Source organism: Paroedura picta, chromosome 5 (assembly GCF_049243985.1).
Source record: "Paroedura picta isolate Pp20150507F chromosome 5, Ppicta_v3.0, whole genome shotgun sequence".
NCBI classification, from domain to species: Eukaryota; Metazoa; Chordata; class Lepidosauria; order Squamata; family Gekkonidae; genus Paroedura; species Paroedura picta.
In genome coordinates, this window is record NC_135373.1 from 17,432,887 (window position 1) to 17,446,667 (window position 13,781).

General features: G+C 50.0%; 1 protein-coding gene across 2 annotated transcripts; it reads left to right on the top strand.

Annotated features, from left to right (window-relative positions):
* Positions 1 to 1,791: 1,791 nt before the first annotated feature.
* Positions 1,792 to 12,267, top strand: RABAC1 (Rab acceptor 1). 2 transcript variants are annotated; one of them, XM_077336740.1, is made up of 6 exons: positions 1,792 to 1,971; positions 4,233 to 4,346; positions 4,568 to 4,780; positions 8,130 to 8,227; positions 10,400 to 10,501; positions 11,592 to 12,267. In XM_077336740.1, exons 2-6 carry the CDS (start codon positions 4,267 to 4,269, stop codon positions 11,678 to 11,680), a joined length of 582 nt encoding a protein of 193 aa, XP_077192855.1. In that variant the 5' UTR covers positions 1,792 to 1,971; positions 4,233 to 4,266; the 3' UTR covers positions 11,681 to 12,267. The 2 variants fall into 2 exon arrangements, with proteins under 2 accessions (XP_077192855.1, XP_077192856.1); XM_077336741.1 differs by lacking the exon at positions 1,792 to 1,971 and adding an exon at positions 2,025 to 2,183.
* The last annotated feature ends 1,514 nt before the right edge of the window (positions 12,268 to 13,781 follow it).

Sequence of the window (13,781 nt, forward strand, 5' to 3'; positions counted from 1 at the left end):
CTGGCTTGGAATGCTGGCATTTCAAGCAGAGGTCCCACACGCCTCAGTGACCAAGAGGGCTTGGCCTTCCGCAGTGGGTCCTTTGGGGAGTACTCTGACTGGCAACAGCTCTATGAAGTCTTTTCATATCCCCTGCTACCTGATCCTTTTATCTTGGGGTGCCAGGGATTGAACCTGGGATCTTCCGCTGGCAAAACAGAGACTCTGCCGCTGAGCCATAGTTCCACATGCACAATGAACATACAGATTCCTTGGATACTGGAGCTGCTGGCTCTTCTTTCCCTTCGGCCCCTTTCTTCAAGGAGTTCAGGGCATCATGCCTAGTTCTTCCTCCTCTTTCTTCTCTTCACAACAACCTTGTGAGGCAGATGAGGCTGGCAGGGAAAGGACAGGAGGGATTCGGACCCAGATCTCACCCCACTAAATCCCACTGTACAGTGCATTATGAAATGGCTGCCACTGGGGAAGAAGCAAGAATCTAAACTGGGGATGCCAACCTCCAGGTGGGACCTGGAGATCTCCTGGAATTCCAGCTCATCTCCAGACTAGGGAGATCAGTTCCGCTGGAGAAAATGGATTGTATAGCATTGTAGCACACTGAGGTCCCTGTCCTACCTGGGCTCTGTCCCCAAATCTCCAAGAACTTTCCAACCTGGTTCTGGCAACCCTATGCCTCCCCCCCCCCCCCATATACACCGGTGGGTACTTTAACTGAAGTCCTGGTATAATAACAAAAGAAGCTGGAGTGGCATAGTGTATTTAGAGTTTTGGGATAGGATTCGGCCGCTTTGGCGGCCGTTCCCTCCGGGTACAGCCAGTACCGTGATGCGGCACTGGCTGCGCCCGGAGGGAACGGCCGCCAAAGCGGCCCCAATCGCACAAGCCTAGGTGGGGGCTGGGAATCCCCTGGAATTAGAATTCATCTCCAGGCAACAAAGATCAGTTGCCCTGGGGAAAATGGATGCTTAGAGGGGTGGACTGTATGGCATCCCACCCCATTGAAGTCCCATCCCTGCCTAATCCTTACCCTCTGCAGGCTGCACCCCCAAAGTACCCAGTTTTCCCCAGCCCAGAGTTGGCAGCCCAGACCTTGCCCACCTCTATTTATTTATTTGTTGTATTTATATACCGTCCTCTCTTGTGGCTCAGGGCAGTTCATTCATTCATTCATTCATTCATTCATTCATTCATTCATTCATTCATCCAATTTATATCCCGCCACTCCCCTAAGGCTCGTAGCGGTCAACAGCAGTCTTAAAAAGCCTGTTAAAACTCCCCATTAAAAGATTCTAAAACTCATAACATGGTGGACGAAAAAACCAACGCACTCCCGCCCCTACAATTGAGGTGTACAATTTTGTACAACCATGGATACGTGTTGTTTGTATTGAACACCCCAGTTGGAGAGAGCATCTGAACCCTCTTGGCCACTCCCCATTCCTTTGCTAGAGGATAAATTCAGGTGGGTAGCCGTGTTGCTCTGAAGCAGCAGAACAAAATGTGAGTTTTATTCAAGGAGTGAACTTTCGTGTGCAGGCACGCTTCCTCAGACAATGAAATAGATATAAGGCGAGAGTACATAACCAGTAAAATCAGCAAGCAAGGCATTATCTGTTCCTCATCATGCTGCATATTTGTTGGATATCTTCATTATTTACTGCTAATTCGCTGCTAATTTACACTTTCCTCATAGCTGTACTCCGATAATTCCTGTTTCATTGTCTGAGGAAACGTGCATGTACACGAAAGCTGACATCTTAAATAAAACTTTGTTGGTCGTAAAGGTGCCACTGGACTCACATTTTGCTTTTGTGCTAGGGGAGTTGGGGAGTTCGGGAGTACGCCGAGACTACATTTCCCAGGAGCCACTGCGCCCAGAAAGTAAACATCCGTCTTCCTGCCCTGCCTCCTTGCCACGCAGGCACCGTGCTTCCGGCGAGGCTGTCCTGGACCAGGTTCCCAAGGCGGCAGGTGAGCGGCAGAGGTCCAGTTGCTAGGGGCAACCTGGGATGCAGAGCGAGAGCGCCCCTCGGCGCTTGCGGAGCATCTTTGCTTCCGGGCTGGAGCCTTGTGGAGCTGGGCAGAGGTGTCTCGCTGGGCCCTACTCTGGGGCTGAGAGGTGGGAGGGTGGCATCCCATGGTCACTGGGGGCTTTAGATGGGGGCGTCACCCCTGATCTAATGGTGAGTATTTTGGGGGGGGCAAATCCAGGGTTGCCAACTTCCCGTTAGAACCTGGAGTTCTTGTGGCATTACAGCGGATGTCCAGTTGAGACCGAGCAGCTCTCCAGAAGAAAATGGCTGCTTTGGAGGGTGGGCTACGTCTTTCGCCCTGCTGAAATCCCATAGTCCCCAAGCTCCACCCCCAAATCTCCAGAAATTTCCCACTCTGGAGTGGGCAACCTTAGGTAGATTACACTGTGCTGCTTGCCCCCTTTCTTCCTTGCATGTGGCCTGATGGTTCAGACCTAACCCACCACCTTAATTCCAGCACAGGACCTCCGGATTGCTGAGTGTTGACAGTCGCAATCTGCCAGGGAAATATTCTGTTATCTCTGTCCCCGATTCATCCGGGTTTCAACCAAACCTCTGCAAAAAGAAACCACAGGTCTTAGCTAGGCAGCCGGATTTCTCTTCCCCTATATTCTTACCTCCTTGCAGCCCTGAAGGTCTAAATTCTGGGTGGGGGGTAATGAGATATGGGTTTCACAGCTGAGCTCTATGTGTCAGTGTTGCATTTCTATCTCCCCATTCTGCTAAAGAGCTGAGAACCTAACTAGCTCCAGACTATTGCCCCAGCAACCCTGTGAAGGGTTAATCTGAGAGCTGTCCCTTGCTCAAAGCCAGTTGAACAAGGCCGTGAACAAGCAGGGACACGAATGTTGGTCTCTGCACAGTTTGCACCAGCGGCTTTTATACATTATGTTTTCTTCTTTTATAAACATAATTAAGTAAATAATGTTAATTGTATTGTAGCCAACAGTTCCCCATGTTAGGATCCTCTTCCGATTTACTCAGTAATACTAGGAACTGGCCTTTTGTTCCAGGATCTGACTGTTTGCAGAATTGGAGGAGGAAATTGCTCTTCCAGGTTCCCCCCCCCCTTTTTAAACCAGCTGCTGGTTAGAATAAAGCCACGTATTTCTCACCTGTAAAGTACAATAGGTCACAGGTTGCAAATAGATTTTACCGGTAAGCAAGAGAAACTTGCAAAAGTAGACAAACAGGATATCAGAAATTAGCAGGGTGAACCCTGTATTGTGTTGGGAAGTTTTACAGAGGCTGGGACCCAGGGAGGGGAGGGCAGCTGCAGTCCACACAAATTCTTATGGTGGTGTTGACCCAGGGGAAAGTAGGTTTTTGTTGCCATTCACACATTTTCAGGTATATAACCAAGGATTTTTTTAAAAATATGCTCCTAAAAAAGTGACGTGTGTACTGTGATTCTGATACTGGCTTTTTATTTATCTTGTAATGATAATGACTATGTGACATTCTAAATTTTAAAAATTAATTTGTTTAAAGTATGAAATATGGCCATCCCAAACCCTATGTGTGCATTTATCTAATTAATTAATTGGATTGGATTGTGGTGTCATGGTTAAAAGCGGCGGAGTCTAATCTGGAGAAATGGGTTTGATTCCCCACTCCTCCTCCACATGCAGCCAGCTGGATGACCTTGGGCCAGGCACAGTTCTCTCCAGGCTCTCTCAGCCCCAGCTACTTTCCAGGGTGTCTGTGGCGGGGAGAGAAAGGGAAAGCAATTGGGGATCCAAAGCGGTTTTATGTATCCATGTTGGTCTGCAGTCAAACTTTTAGATTCAAATCCAGCAGCAGCATGGAGCCCAACAAGTATGGAAGAGGGCAACCAAGATGATTACGGGATTGGAGCAGCTTTCATAGAAGGAAAGGAATAATAGTCTGAGACTTTTCAGTTTTGAAAAAAAGTGACTAAGGACAGACATGATAGAGGTTTATAAAATCATGCCTGGGGTGGAGAGAGTTAGCCACTACACCACAGCTGTGCTCAGTTCTAGAGCTGTCAGGGGAGCCTGATCGACTGCAAGCCCCCTGTGGAATGTTGCATAGTTGTGCCTAGACTGTGTGCAAAATCATCTTGGTTTCTGTATCTGCCAATCAAGGATCTCATGTGATTGGCTTCCTGTGAGGTCTGAGTCCTTCCTGGTTGCTTTCCTTCAAGCCAGATCTCTTCCTCTCTTCCCGTCTCTGCAGCTCCTTGCCTGGGCCTGAAATTCTCCAGAGCAATATGGCTAGCAAAATAGGACCAGATCATCTCTTCAATCCAGGAACTGAAGTGGAGACTGCAGGATCGGTGCTGGGAACCAAGTAAGAAACTAGGAAGAGCCTCTAGGGCAGGGGTGGCCAAACTGGGGCTCATGGGAATTGTAGTCCATGGACACCTGGAGAACCACAGTATGGCCACTCATGTCCTAGGGGAAGGGCTTGGGTGCTCAGTATTCGGAAGGGTGTGGGACACCGGGGGGGGGGGGTCTGTTACAATTTTCAGCTTTCTAAAGCACTCCTTGCTCTCCTCTGCCCCGTCCCAGAATCTCCATCCCAGCTCTTTTGCCCCAAGGCCCTGCCAAGGAATGGCTGGAGCAGCGGAAAGCGACCATCCGTCCCTGGGCCAACTTTCTGGACCAGCGGCGTTTTGGGAAGCCCCGGAATTTCGGGGAACTGTGCAAGCGGCTTGTGCGCAACGTTGAATATTTCCAGAGCAACTACGTCTTTGTTTTCCTGGGACTCATCGTCTATTGCCTGTGAGTAGCAGAAGGGGGTGAGGAGTCTCTCTTTGCTTTGGGAGCACGGTCGAGGATCCTGCTGTCAGATTGCTGAACAGGAGCAGAATCGGGTCAGGTTAAAAAAAAAAAAAAAGATTGACACACAGAAAGTCACGGCTTCCAAATGAAAAGGCCATGTTTCCAGCCCTTATGGCCAGGAGCATTTTTCCCACCTTGATTTAACGGCATGGATGTTGAAAGAGCAACTTCTGATTGAGGCTAAAAGAGACAAATGCAAATAAGCATAAGAACATAAGCGAAGCCATGTTGGATCAGGCCAGTGGCCCATCCAGTTCAACGCTGTGCATCACACAGGGCCCAAAATCTACAGGTACAACAGCAGGGCCATAACTCCAGAAGCCCTCCTGCTGTTGCCCCCCAAACACCATAAATATAAGCATGTCAAGGGGAAGCAACCTAAAACTGGTATGTCAATTTGGAACCATGGGGGAGACAGAAAGAATTTTTTGTGGTACAGATGTACAGAGTTTCTCCTTCCCTGTTTTTATGCTCAGAGATTTTGCCGCAAGAACTAAAGATGACACAAGGGAATCTCCACATTCAGAGGCAGTCAACCTCTGAATCCCGGACCCAGGAGGCAACATCAGGGGAAGGCCTTGGGCTCTGCGTGAGGAACTGGTTAGCCACTGTGTGAGACAGGATGCTGGACTGGGTAGACCAGTAGTCTCATCCAGCAGGGCTCTTCTGAGGTTCTTACATTTTAAAAACCTGCTGAGTTTGTTATAGACTGCAGATTTTATTTTATTTATTTATTTTATTTATTTATTTATTATATATTTTTAGACTGTCCTCCCTTCAGGCTCAGGGTGGTTTACATATAACAAAGAGGAAGTAAACGTAACAAAGAAGAACAGCATAATTCATAAATTCGGATAGACAATAGTGACAGTGGTTTTAACAGGTGATAACAGTGTGTACAATATCAAGTTAACTTGCTAACTATGCAACAGTCACTCCATGGGTAGCAGTGTAGGATCCAGTATATGGATAGGGGTTCTCTGAAGGCCCAGTAGATATTGTCGTTTCAGTCAGCCTCAACCAAACGCCTGGCGGAAAAGCTCCCTTCTGCAGGTCCTGCGGAATTGTGGAAGTTCAGGCAGGGCTCTGATCTCTTCAAGGAGCTCATTCCACCAAGCACAGGCTAGGACAGAGAAATCTCTGGTTCTGGTTGAGGTCTGACTTGCTTCTTTGGGGCCAGGGATCACCAGCCGGTTGGCGGTGGCAGACTGGGGTGAATAGGCAGGGAGAGTCTCTCAGTCCACGGGACCAAGACCGTGTATGGCCTTACCCTTAAGTACAGATTACCCTTAAGTCTGATCCAGAATTCAACTGGTGGCCAGTGCAGTTGTTGGAGAGCAGGCTGAATGTGGGGTCCCCATGGGGTCCCCGTGAGGATCCTGGCCGCAGCATTCTGGATGAGTTGCAGTTTCCGGATCAAGGTAGAGTGTGTTGCAGAAGTTCAGTCTAGAGGTGACCATTGCGTTCCGGGCCAAGTAGGGCAGTAGTAGTTTGGCTTGGCAAAAATGGCAGAATGGCTGCCACGCTACTCTCGTGACCTGAGCCTCCATTGAGAGGGAGACATCAAGGACCATGCCCAAGTTCCTGGTGGAGTGAACCACTGATAGCTGTACTCCATCCAGGTTGGGCAGACCAGTTTGTTCGCCTTGCAGTCCAAGGGACTCGTAAGAGTCTTCTCCAGCACCAGAGTTCAAAAGCCTCAATTCTTTGACGCTCGGCCTTCCTTATGGTCCAACTTTCACAGCCATACATTGCAACTGGGAAGACCATAGCCTTGACTAAACACACTTTTGTTGGCAGGGTGATGTCTCTGCTTTTTAGGATGCTGTCAAGATTTGCCATAGCTTTCCTCCCCTGGAGCAAATGTCTTTTAATTTATTTTCTGCAGTCCCCATCTGCAGTGATCTTGGAGGCCAGATCCAGGAAAATAAAATCTGTCACTATCTCCATTTCTTCTCCATCTATTTGCTAGGAATTGAGAGGGCCGGATGCCATGATCTTTGTTTTTTTGATGTTGAGTTTCAAGCCAACTTTTGCACTCTCCTCCTTCACCCGCATCAACAGGCTCTTTAGTTCCTCTTCACTTTCTGCCATTAGAGTGGTATCATCTGCATCATCTGAGGTTGTTGATATTTCTCCCAGCAATCTTGATCCCAATTTGTGACTCCTCTAATCCCGCCTTTCTCATGATGTGCTCCGCATACAAGTTAAATAGGCAAGTATACAACCTTGCCGAACTCCTTTCTCAATTTTGAACCAATCAGTGATTCCATGTTCAGTTCTCACTGTTGCTTCTTGACCTGCATATAAGTTTCTCAAGAGACAAATAAGATGCTCTGGTATTCTTATCTCTTTAAGAACTTGCCACAATTTGTTGTGCTCCACACAATCAAAGGCTTTAGCATAGTCAATGAAGCAGAAGTAGATGTTCTTCTGGAACTCCCTAGCTTTCTCCATGATCCAGCGTATGTTGGCAATTTGATCTCTAGTTCCTCTGCCTCTTCGAAATTCTGCCTGTACTTCTGGAAGTTCTCGGTCCACGTATTACTGGAGCCTAACTTGTAGGATTTTGAGCATAACTTTGCTAGCATGAGAAATGAGTGCAGTGGTGCGGTAGTTCGAACTACCGCAGTTGTTTTTAGTAGCCACGATAGGCAGGGGCCTAGTCAGCAGGTGGCTACCCAGTGTTCTCTCCAGAGATGGCCAATGGGCTGGGATCTGATTGACTAATGTTTTGGTGCCCTTTATCCAGGGCTGTAGGAGTTGACCTTTTGTCCCTTTGGGAAATATATTTAGAAATAGTTGGAGATCTGCCATTTTTCACTGATCTGCACACATTCTGCAGACTCACAGCACCCCTTCATTGCTTTAGTTTGGAATCCATGAAGTACACTGAGTCGTAGGTACAGGTGAGTCACCGTGCTGGTCTGAAGCAACAGAAAAAGGTTTGAGTGTAGTGGCACCTTTAAGACCCACAGAATTTAATTGAAATCTGAAACTTTTGCATACACACAGAGTGTGTCTCAAATACCTGAAGAAGAGCGCATGCACATGTTGTTCGCTTAAAGGTACTGCTGGGCTTGGAACTTTGTTTTGCACCAAATCTTGTTTCGTATGAAATGGACATTCATTGATTCCAACCACAGACCCAGATCTGCCTTGGAAGTGGAGATGCCACAAATCACGCCACAAACGTTCTTGCATCCCAGATGTGCTCTCTGCCACTGAACCACAACTCCTCCCTTGCCCTGGTGTCTGACCTCCTTGCTGTCCCCTCTCCCCTCCGCAGCATCACCTCCCCTCTGCTTCTGATCGCCCTCGCCGTCTTCTTCGGAGCCTGTTACATCATCTACCTGAAGACGCAGCAGTCACAGCTGGTCGTGTTTGGTAAGGAGAGGGGGGCTCTGGTTTGCGGGGGGCGGGTCTGATGGGTGACATCCATGCCTTCCTGTAAATTATGTCCTGCCTCAGCCAGCAAAGCAAAAGAGCCACTCCACCGAGCAGACTCAGCGCATACAAGATGTCCACTTAGGGTTGCCAATTCCGGGTTCAGAAATACTTGGGAGATTTGAAGATGACTTGGGCAAGTGGAGTTTAGGGAGGGGAGGTTCTTAATGCCATACAGGCCACGTCCCAAAGCAGACATTTTCTCCTGGAGAATTGGCATGAATGTTTTAAATAAATCAGTGTAGTCTGGAAGTCTGTTATAATTCCAGGAGATTTATTTTTGTATGTGGCACAACCGTCTAGGGATAGTCCCATTTGCGTGTTTGACTGCCTACATTCAACCGCAAGGAAAACAACCTTGCTTAACCGCGGATACCACAGATATGAAGGCGGTAGCCCTCCCCTTTCCCTGTTGCTTTCATTTGACCTTCATGTGGGCCTTGGTCAATCGCTGTAATTTTTCTTTTCATACAATGGCCTTTGGATATTGCAGTTCTCACAGTGGCCATTGGATGGCAGTGTGCTAACAAGAATGAGCCTGCAGAAAAACTGGACACCTTCCTTTAGTGCAGTGGTCTCCAACCTTTTTATCACCAGGGACCACTCAATGCCGGAGACCACTCACCGGGGACCACTCAACGCCTTTTACTGAGGCCCGGTGTGTGTGGGGGGGTAGTTTAGTCCTCTACTCTCAACCACTGCCCTAATGTTCTCTGAGCGCTATGGTAATGTTTAAACATCCCTTCAAAATAAGATACAGACATGCCACAACAATGAACATAAGGAACATTTTATTTTCATGGAAATTTTAACTATGATAAATCAATGGGAACCCTGAGCTTGTTTCTCTGCAACGAGATAGCCCCATCTGGAAGTGATGGGAGACAATGACACCCAAAGTGTGTTGTAAAGGGCCGGGGGGGGGGGAGGCGTCCTTCGGGGCCCACCTCCAATTAGTCGAAGGGCCACATGTGGTCCGCAGCCCACAGGTTGGGGATCGCTACTTTAGTGGATGCATTTCTAACTTGGTGCCTCATGGAGCCGGCCAACGCTTTTTTTTTTTTTGGTACTTACCAACTGGTTTGAGGAAGTGGGTGGGGCCCGGCAGGGCTTCTGATTAACTCCTGGAGATCTGATTGGCTGTGCAGATTTTTTTCTCCAAACATTGCCTTGGCCGCAGTTGCCACTACAGCAAAAAAATCTGCACCAGGCTACAGAAGCCAATTTTGCAGTTGGCTCCGCCTCCTTTGACAGCCATTTTACAGTTGGCTTCACCCCCCATGGCAGCCATTTTGTTGCTGCACCCACCATGCAGCATCAGGATTTCAAATGTGCCCGCAGGCTCAAAAGAGCCATTTGTAAACCCCGCAAAGGGCAGAATTGTTAGGCCAAATAAATCTCACAAACAGACTTCAGTAAGAAAGTAGTTTTATGTTTGCGCAAACAGGAGCAAAGCTTAGCCTTCTTTGGTGAAAGCCAAGATTTTTACTCAAAACTTGCTGGTCCAAAGCAATCTTTTATACAGTTCAACCAGGAAAATTCCATCTAAACTGTCCCTTCCAGGGCAGTCCTGGGCCGGGCTCACACTCTATTCCCTATACGCCCCAAACATACAATTTCCATACATGTATGTGCATTAAAATGAGCTCTAAGTCCACCCAGGGACGGTGATTCTACTATGCTAATAAGCCTACCTATACTTCTGCGCAAGCGTCAATATTTATGACTTTTACCTTTTCTCCAAAAAACTGGTTTCTTTTACAACAGGGGTCTTATCTACAAGAGGGGCTCCAGGATTCCAGTTAAACAGCTTCTTCAACCCATTTTATTACCATGAGACAATGATGGTACTAATCAAGAAATCTAAATCTGACCCTTTGGAGTGGTGGCTGTTCGAGCAGGTCAATTGAGGCCTGCAAGTTGGCTGGAAGCTTCTGTGAAGTTCAGAGAGGGGTCCTGCATGCAGATTTCCTCCTTAGAGGGGGAAATAAAAACGCAAACGAAACGGAGCCCTAGGACACCTTCAAGAAAGCTGCTGGTTTGAAATTTGGCCACCGAGTCTCTTCTTCATTGTCACCTCTGTGCGTTCTCACCCCATCCCTCTCTCTCTAGGCCGAGAACTCAGCACGGCCCATCAGTACGGTCTAGCCGGAGGCATTTCTTTCCCCTTCTTCTGGCTGGCTGGAGCCGGATCTGCCGTTTTCTGGGTGCTGGGTGAGTCACTTTGGTGTTGATCCCATTCCAGTTCTGAGGCAGCACTTTCCTTTCGAAAGCCAGCTTGGTGCAGTGGTTAGGAGCAGCGGCCTCTAATCTGGAGCACTGGGTTTGATTCCCCGCTCCTACACATGCAGCCAATTGGGTGACCTTGGGCCAGTCACAGTCCTGACGGAGCTGTTCTCAGAATAGTTCTGTCAGAGCTCTGTCAGTCCCACTGACCACAGGGGTTCTGTTGTGGGGAGAGGAAGAAAAGGAGATCGTAAGCCACTTTGAGACTCCTTCAGGTAAGAAGAAGCAAGATACAATAAATACCCAGTTCTTCTCCTACTCCCTAGCTCCAGACCCTTTTCTGAGGCACTTCCATGCGACTGAGAGCAACCAGTGAAGCCTCTCTTACCTTTCTGCCCTGCCCTTCCAAGGAGGAGCACAGCTGGTGGTTCTCCCTCTTCCATTTTTAAACGCACAACAGCCCTGCTGGGTAGGCTCGGCTAACCACAGCCCCAGTGAGTTTCATGACCGTGAATGGGTTCTAACTCAGGCTGAGTCTAACCAGACCAGAGCCATTGCATTGGAGGCTACGTTTGTGCTCCCCCTTTCTTTCTGTTTTGTTTTTATCTTGCCACCAACAATGACTATTCCAACTAGCCCAAGGCTTTGCTTCATGCCATAGTGCCAGCAAGGGCTCATGGGAATTGTAGTCCATGGTCATCTGGAGAGCTACAGCTTGACCATACCTGCACTGGTGCATGATGCAAAGGCTCGTGGGAACTGTAGTCCATGGACATCTGAAGAACCACAGTTTGGCCACTCCTGCCGTAATGCAGCGGCACGTCACTGCCAGGGCTTAGGCATGTGATACAGACTCCCCTTTGCCTCACATACTAGACCAGGGGTAGTCAAACTGCGGCCCTCCAGATGTCCATGGACTACAATTCCCAGGAGCCCCCTGCCAGCAAACGCTTGAAAATTGAAAATGTCCCCAGGATTGGCAAATGGCCAGGGTGGGAGGGGATGGAGGCGAGTTTCTCCGCTTCCATCGCGACAGGTGACTACAACAGGTCACCCTTCCTCTCTGTCATCCCCACAGGTGCCACTTTGGTTGTCATCGGCTCCCACGCTGCCTTCCATGAGCTGGAATCTGGAGAGGCTGATGAGCTGCAGATGGAGCCTGTATGAAGACCCCAGAGGACGTTGGCTGTCTCCGATCCCCCCCTAGCACATTCTTTGCCTGGGGCCACTCTTCTGTTTTCTTTGTATATACGGCTGACGTTGTAGGGCATTGTTTTCTTTCTCTTTCTCTCTCGCTCTCTGCAAGAGCCTGTTTTGCAGCTTTCCTTCGGGTCTTGAGAAGCTCCACCGTTCCCCCTTATTGTGGCCCTCTCAGGGCTATTCCACCCCGCGTCCCTAGCACCCTTCCCTTCCAGAACCTGCTAGCCCAGGGGTGGCCAAACTGTGTCTCTCTGGATGTCCATGGACTACAATTCCCAGGAGCCCCTGACTGGCAGGGGCTCCTGGGAATTATGGTCCATGGACATCTGGAAAGCCACAGTTTGGCCACCCCTGGACTAAACCCTCTATTGTTTTTTCCCCCCTGTCTGGGGCAGGCTTCAACGCAGCCCACCTGTCCTTTCCCTCTGCTGTGAGCTGAGCACCACATTAATTCGTTCCATAGCAATCACGCCCTGGAGGTTTCCGAGCGGCACCCAGAGTCCAATCCCATTTCTCCCCTTCTTGCCAGTAACATTAAAGAAAGAAAGAAAGCAGTTTCCAGATTGTCTTTCAGATATCGTAATCCATGCCACAACGGGGGTTTGTCTCCACCCACTAGGATACGTCCGGCTTTAGCACACAAGCCAAGCTGCTGCCCCAGTTCCTTATGGCCAACTCTGCAGGGCTGGCCACGATCTCTATGGAGAGCAGAGTTCGAGTTCGGGACACCACGGAAAACAAGAAGTTTTATAGGGAGATAAGCTTTCCGGATGCAGAGGGAGCTATGACACTCAAAAACTTATCCTCTAGAACAGCGGCCTTTTTGTTGCTGCGGACTGTTGCCATGGGGTGGAGGGAGAGAGCGACCCGGGCCCCGCGCATGCATGGCAGCCCCGGCGCAAACACGCATGCGTGGACCTGCTGCGCGTGCGCGTTTGCAACCGGCGGGGCCACACGCACACGTGCAGCGGTTTTTCGCGTGCACAGTGCCACCGTGCATGTGCGTTTGCGCCCCGTTGGGAGCGCAAACCTTCGTGCACAGCAGCGCTGCACATGCGCAAAACTGCTGTGCACGCAGACACAAAACTGCCGTGCATGCGGCCCCTGCTGGACACAAATGTGCATGCGCAGCAAGTCCACGCACGTGCGTTTGCACTGCCAGCGTGCCAGCGGCTGCACTTCACTCCCCCCCCCCGAAGCAAGAAACTTGCGGGGCCACAAGCTAATTGGCTGCTTCGGCGGCCGATTTGTTCGCAGCCTGGTGAGCTACTCGCTAAGGGGGGGGCAGGGAGAGGGAGTCGAGGCCCATTGCTGAGGCCTTCGTGGCCCAGCATTGGGCCGGGGCCCAGGGGTTGGGGACCACTGCTCTAGACCAGGGGTCGTCAACCCCCGGTCTGCGGACCGATACCGGGCTGCAAAGGCCTCGGTACTGGGCCGCCTGCAGCCGCGCCTGCCTTACCCCTCCGCAGCGAGAAGCTTGCCAGGCCTCGAGCGAAGTGGCCACCAAAGTGGCTGCTTCACTTGCAGCCCGGCTAGCTTCTTGCTGTGGGGGGGGAGAAGAGGCAGGCGTGGCCTCTGGCATGCCAGCGGACGCAAACATGCATGCGCAGAGCTGCCACATATGCGCGTTAAGGTTGGGGACCGCTGCTCTAGAACATGGGTGGCCAAACTATGGCTGTCCAGATGGCCATGTGCTGGCAGGGCCTCATGAGAATTGTAGTTTCTGTATCTGAAGAAGGGAGCTTGTTAGCCTTTACGGCACTACTGGACTAATTTTAGGATTCCCTGTAGTGCCTCCATTTCTTTGCGGATGGCTCACTTGGCCAGCCAGTCCCAAAACAAGAGATGAGTTTTGATTAGCCTTGGCACAGGCTGCCAGGTGCCCTTGACCTGCGAGACCGGGGGGGGGAAGGGGGTACACGGCAGCTTTCTGGTACCAGGAACTGAGGTCTTCCAGCTACACCCCGGCATGGGTGTCCCCTATCCACCCACACCCACCCAGTGGCTCATGTGGCCAAGGGAAACCCATGTTTTATTGGGGACTCTGCTCTAGTGCTTCTTTTAACTG

Bases quoted from the DNA above. Each gene is read 5' to 3' on its own strand.
- RABAC1 (XM_077336740.1), top strand. From the start codon at position 4,267: ATGGCTAGCAAAATAGGACCAGATCATCTCTTCAATCCAGGAACTGAA. The intron at 4,347-4,567 runs GTAAGAAACTAG...GCCCCGTCCCAG, and splicing joins GGATCGGTGCTGGGAACCAA to AATCTCCATCCCAGCTCTTT. The intron at 4,781-8,129 runs GTGAGTAGCAGA...TCCCCTCCGCAG, and splicing joins GGACTCATCGTCTATTGCCT to CATCACCTCCCCTCTGCTTC.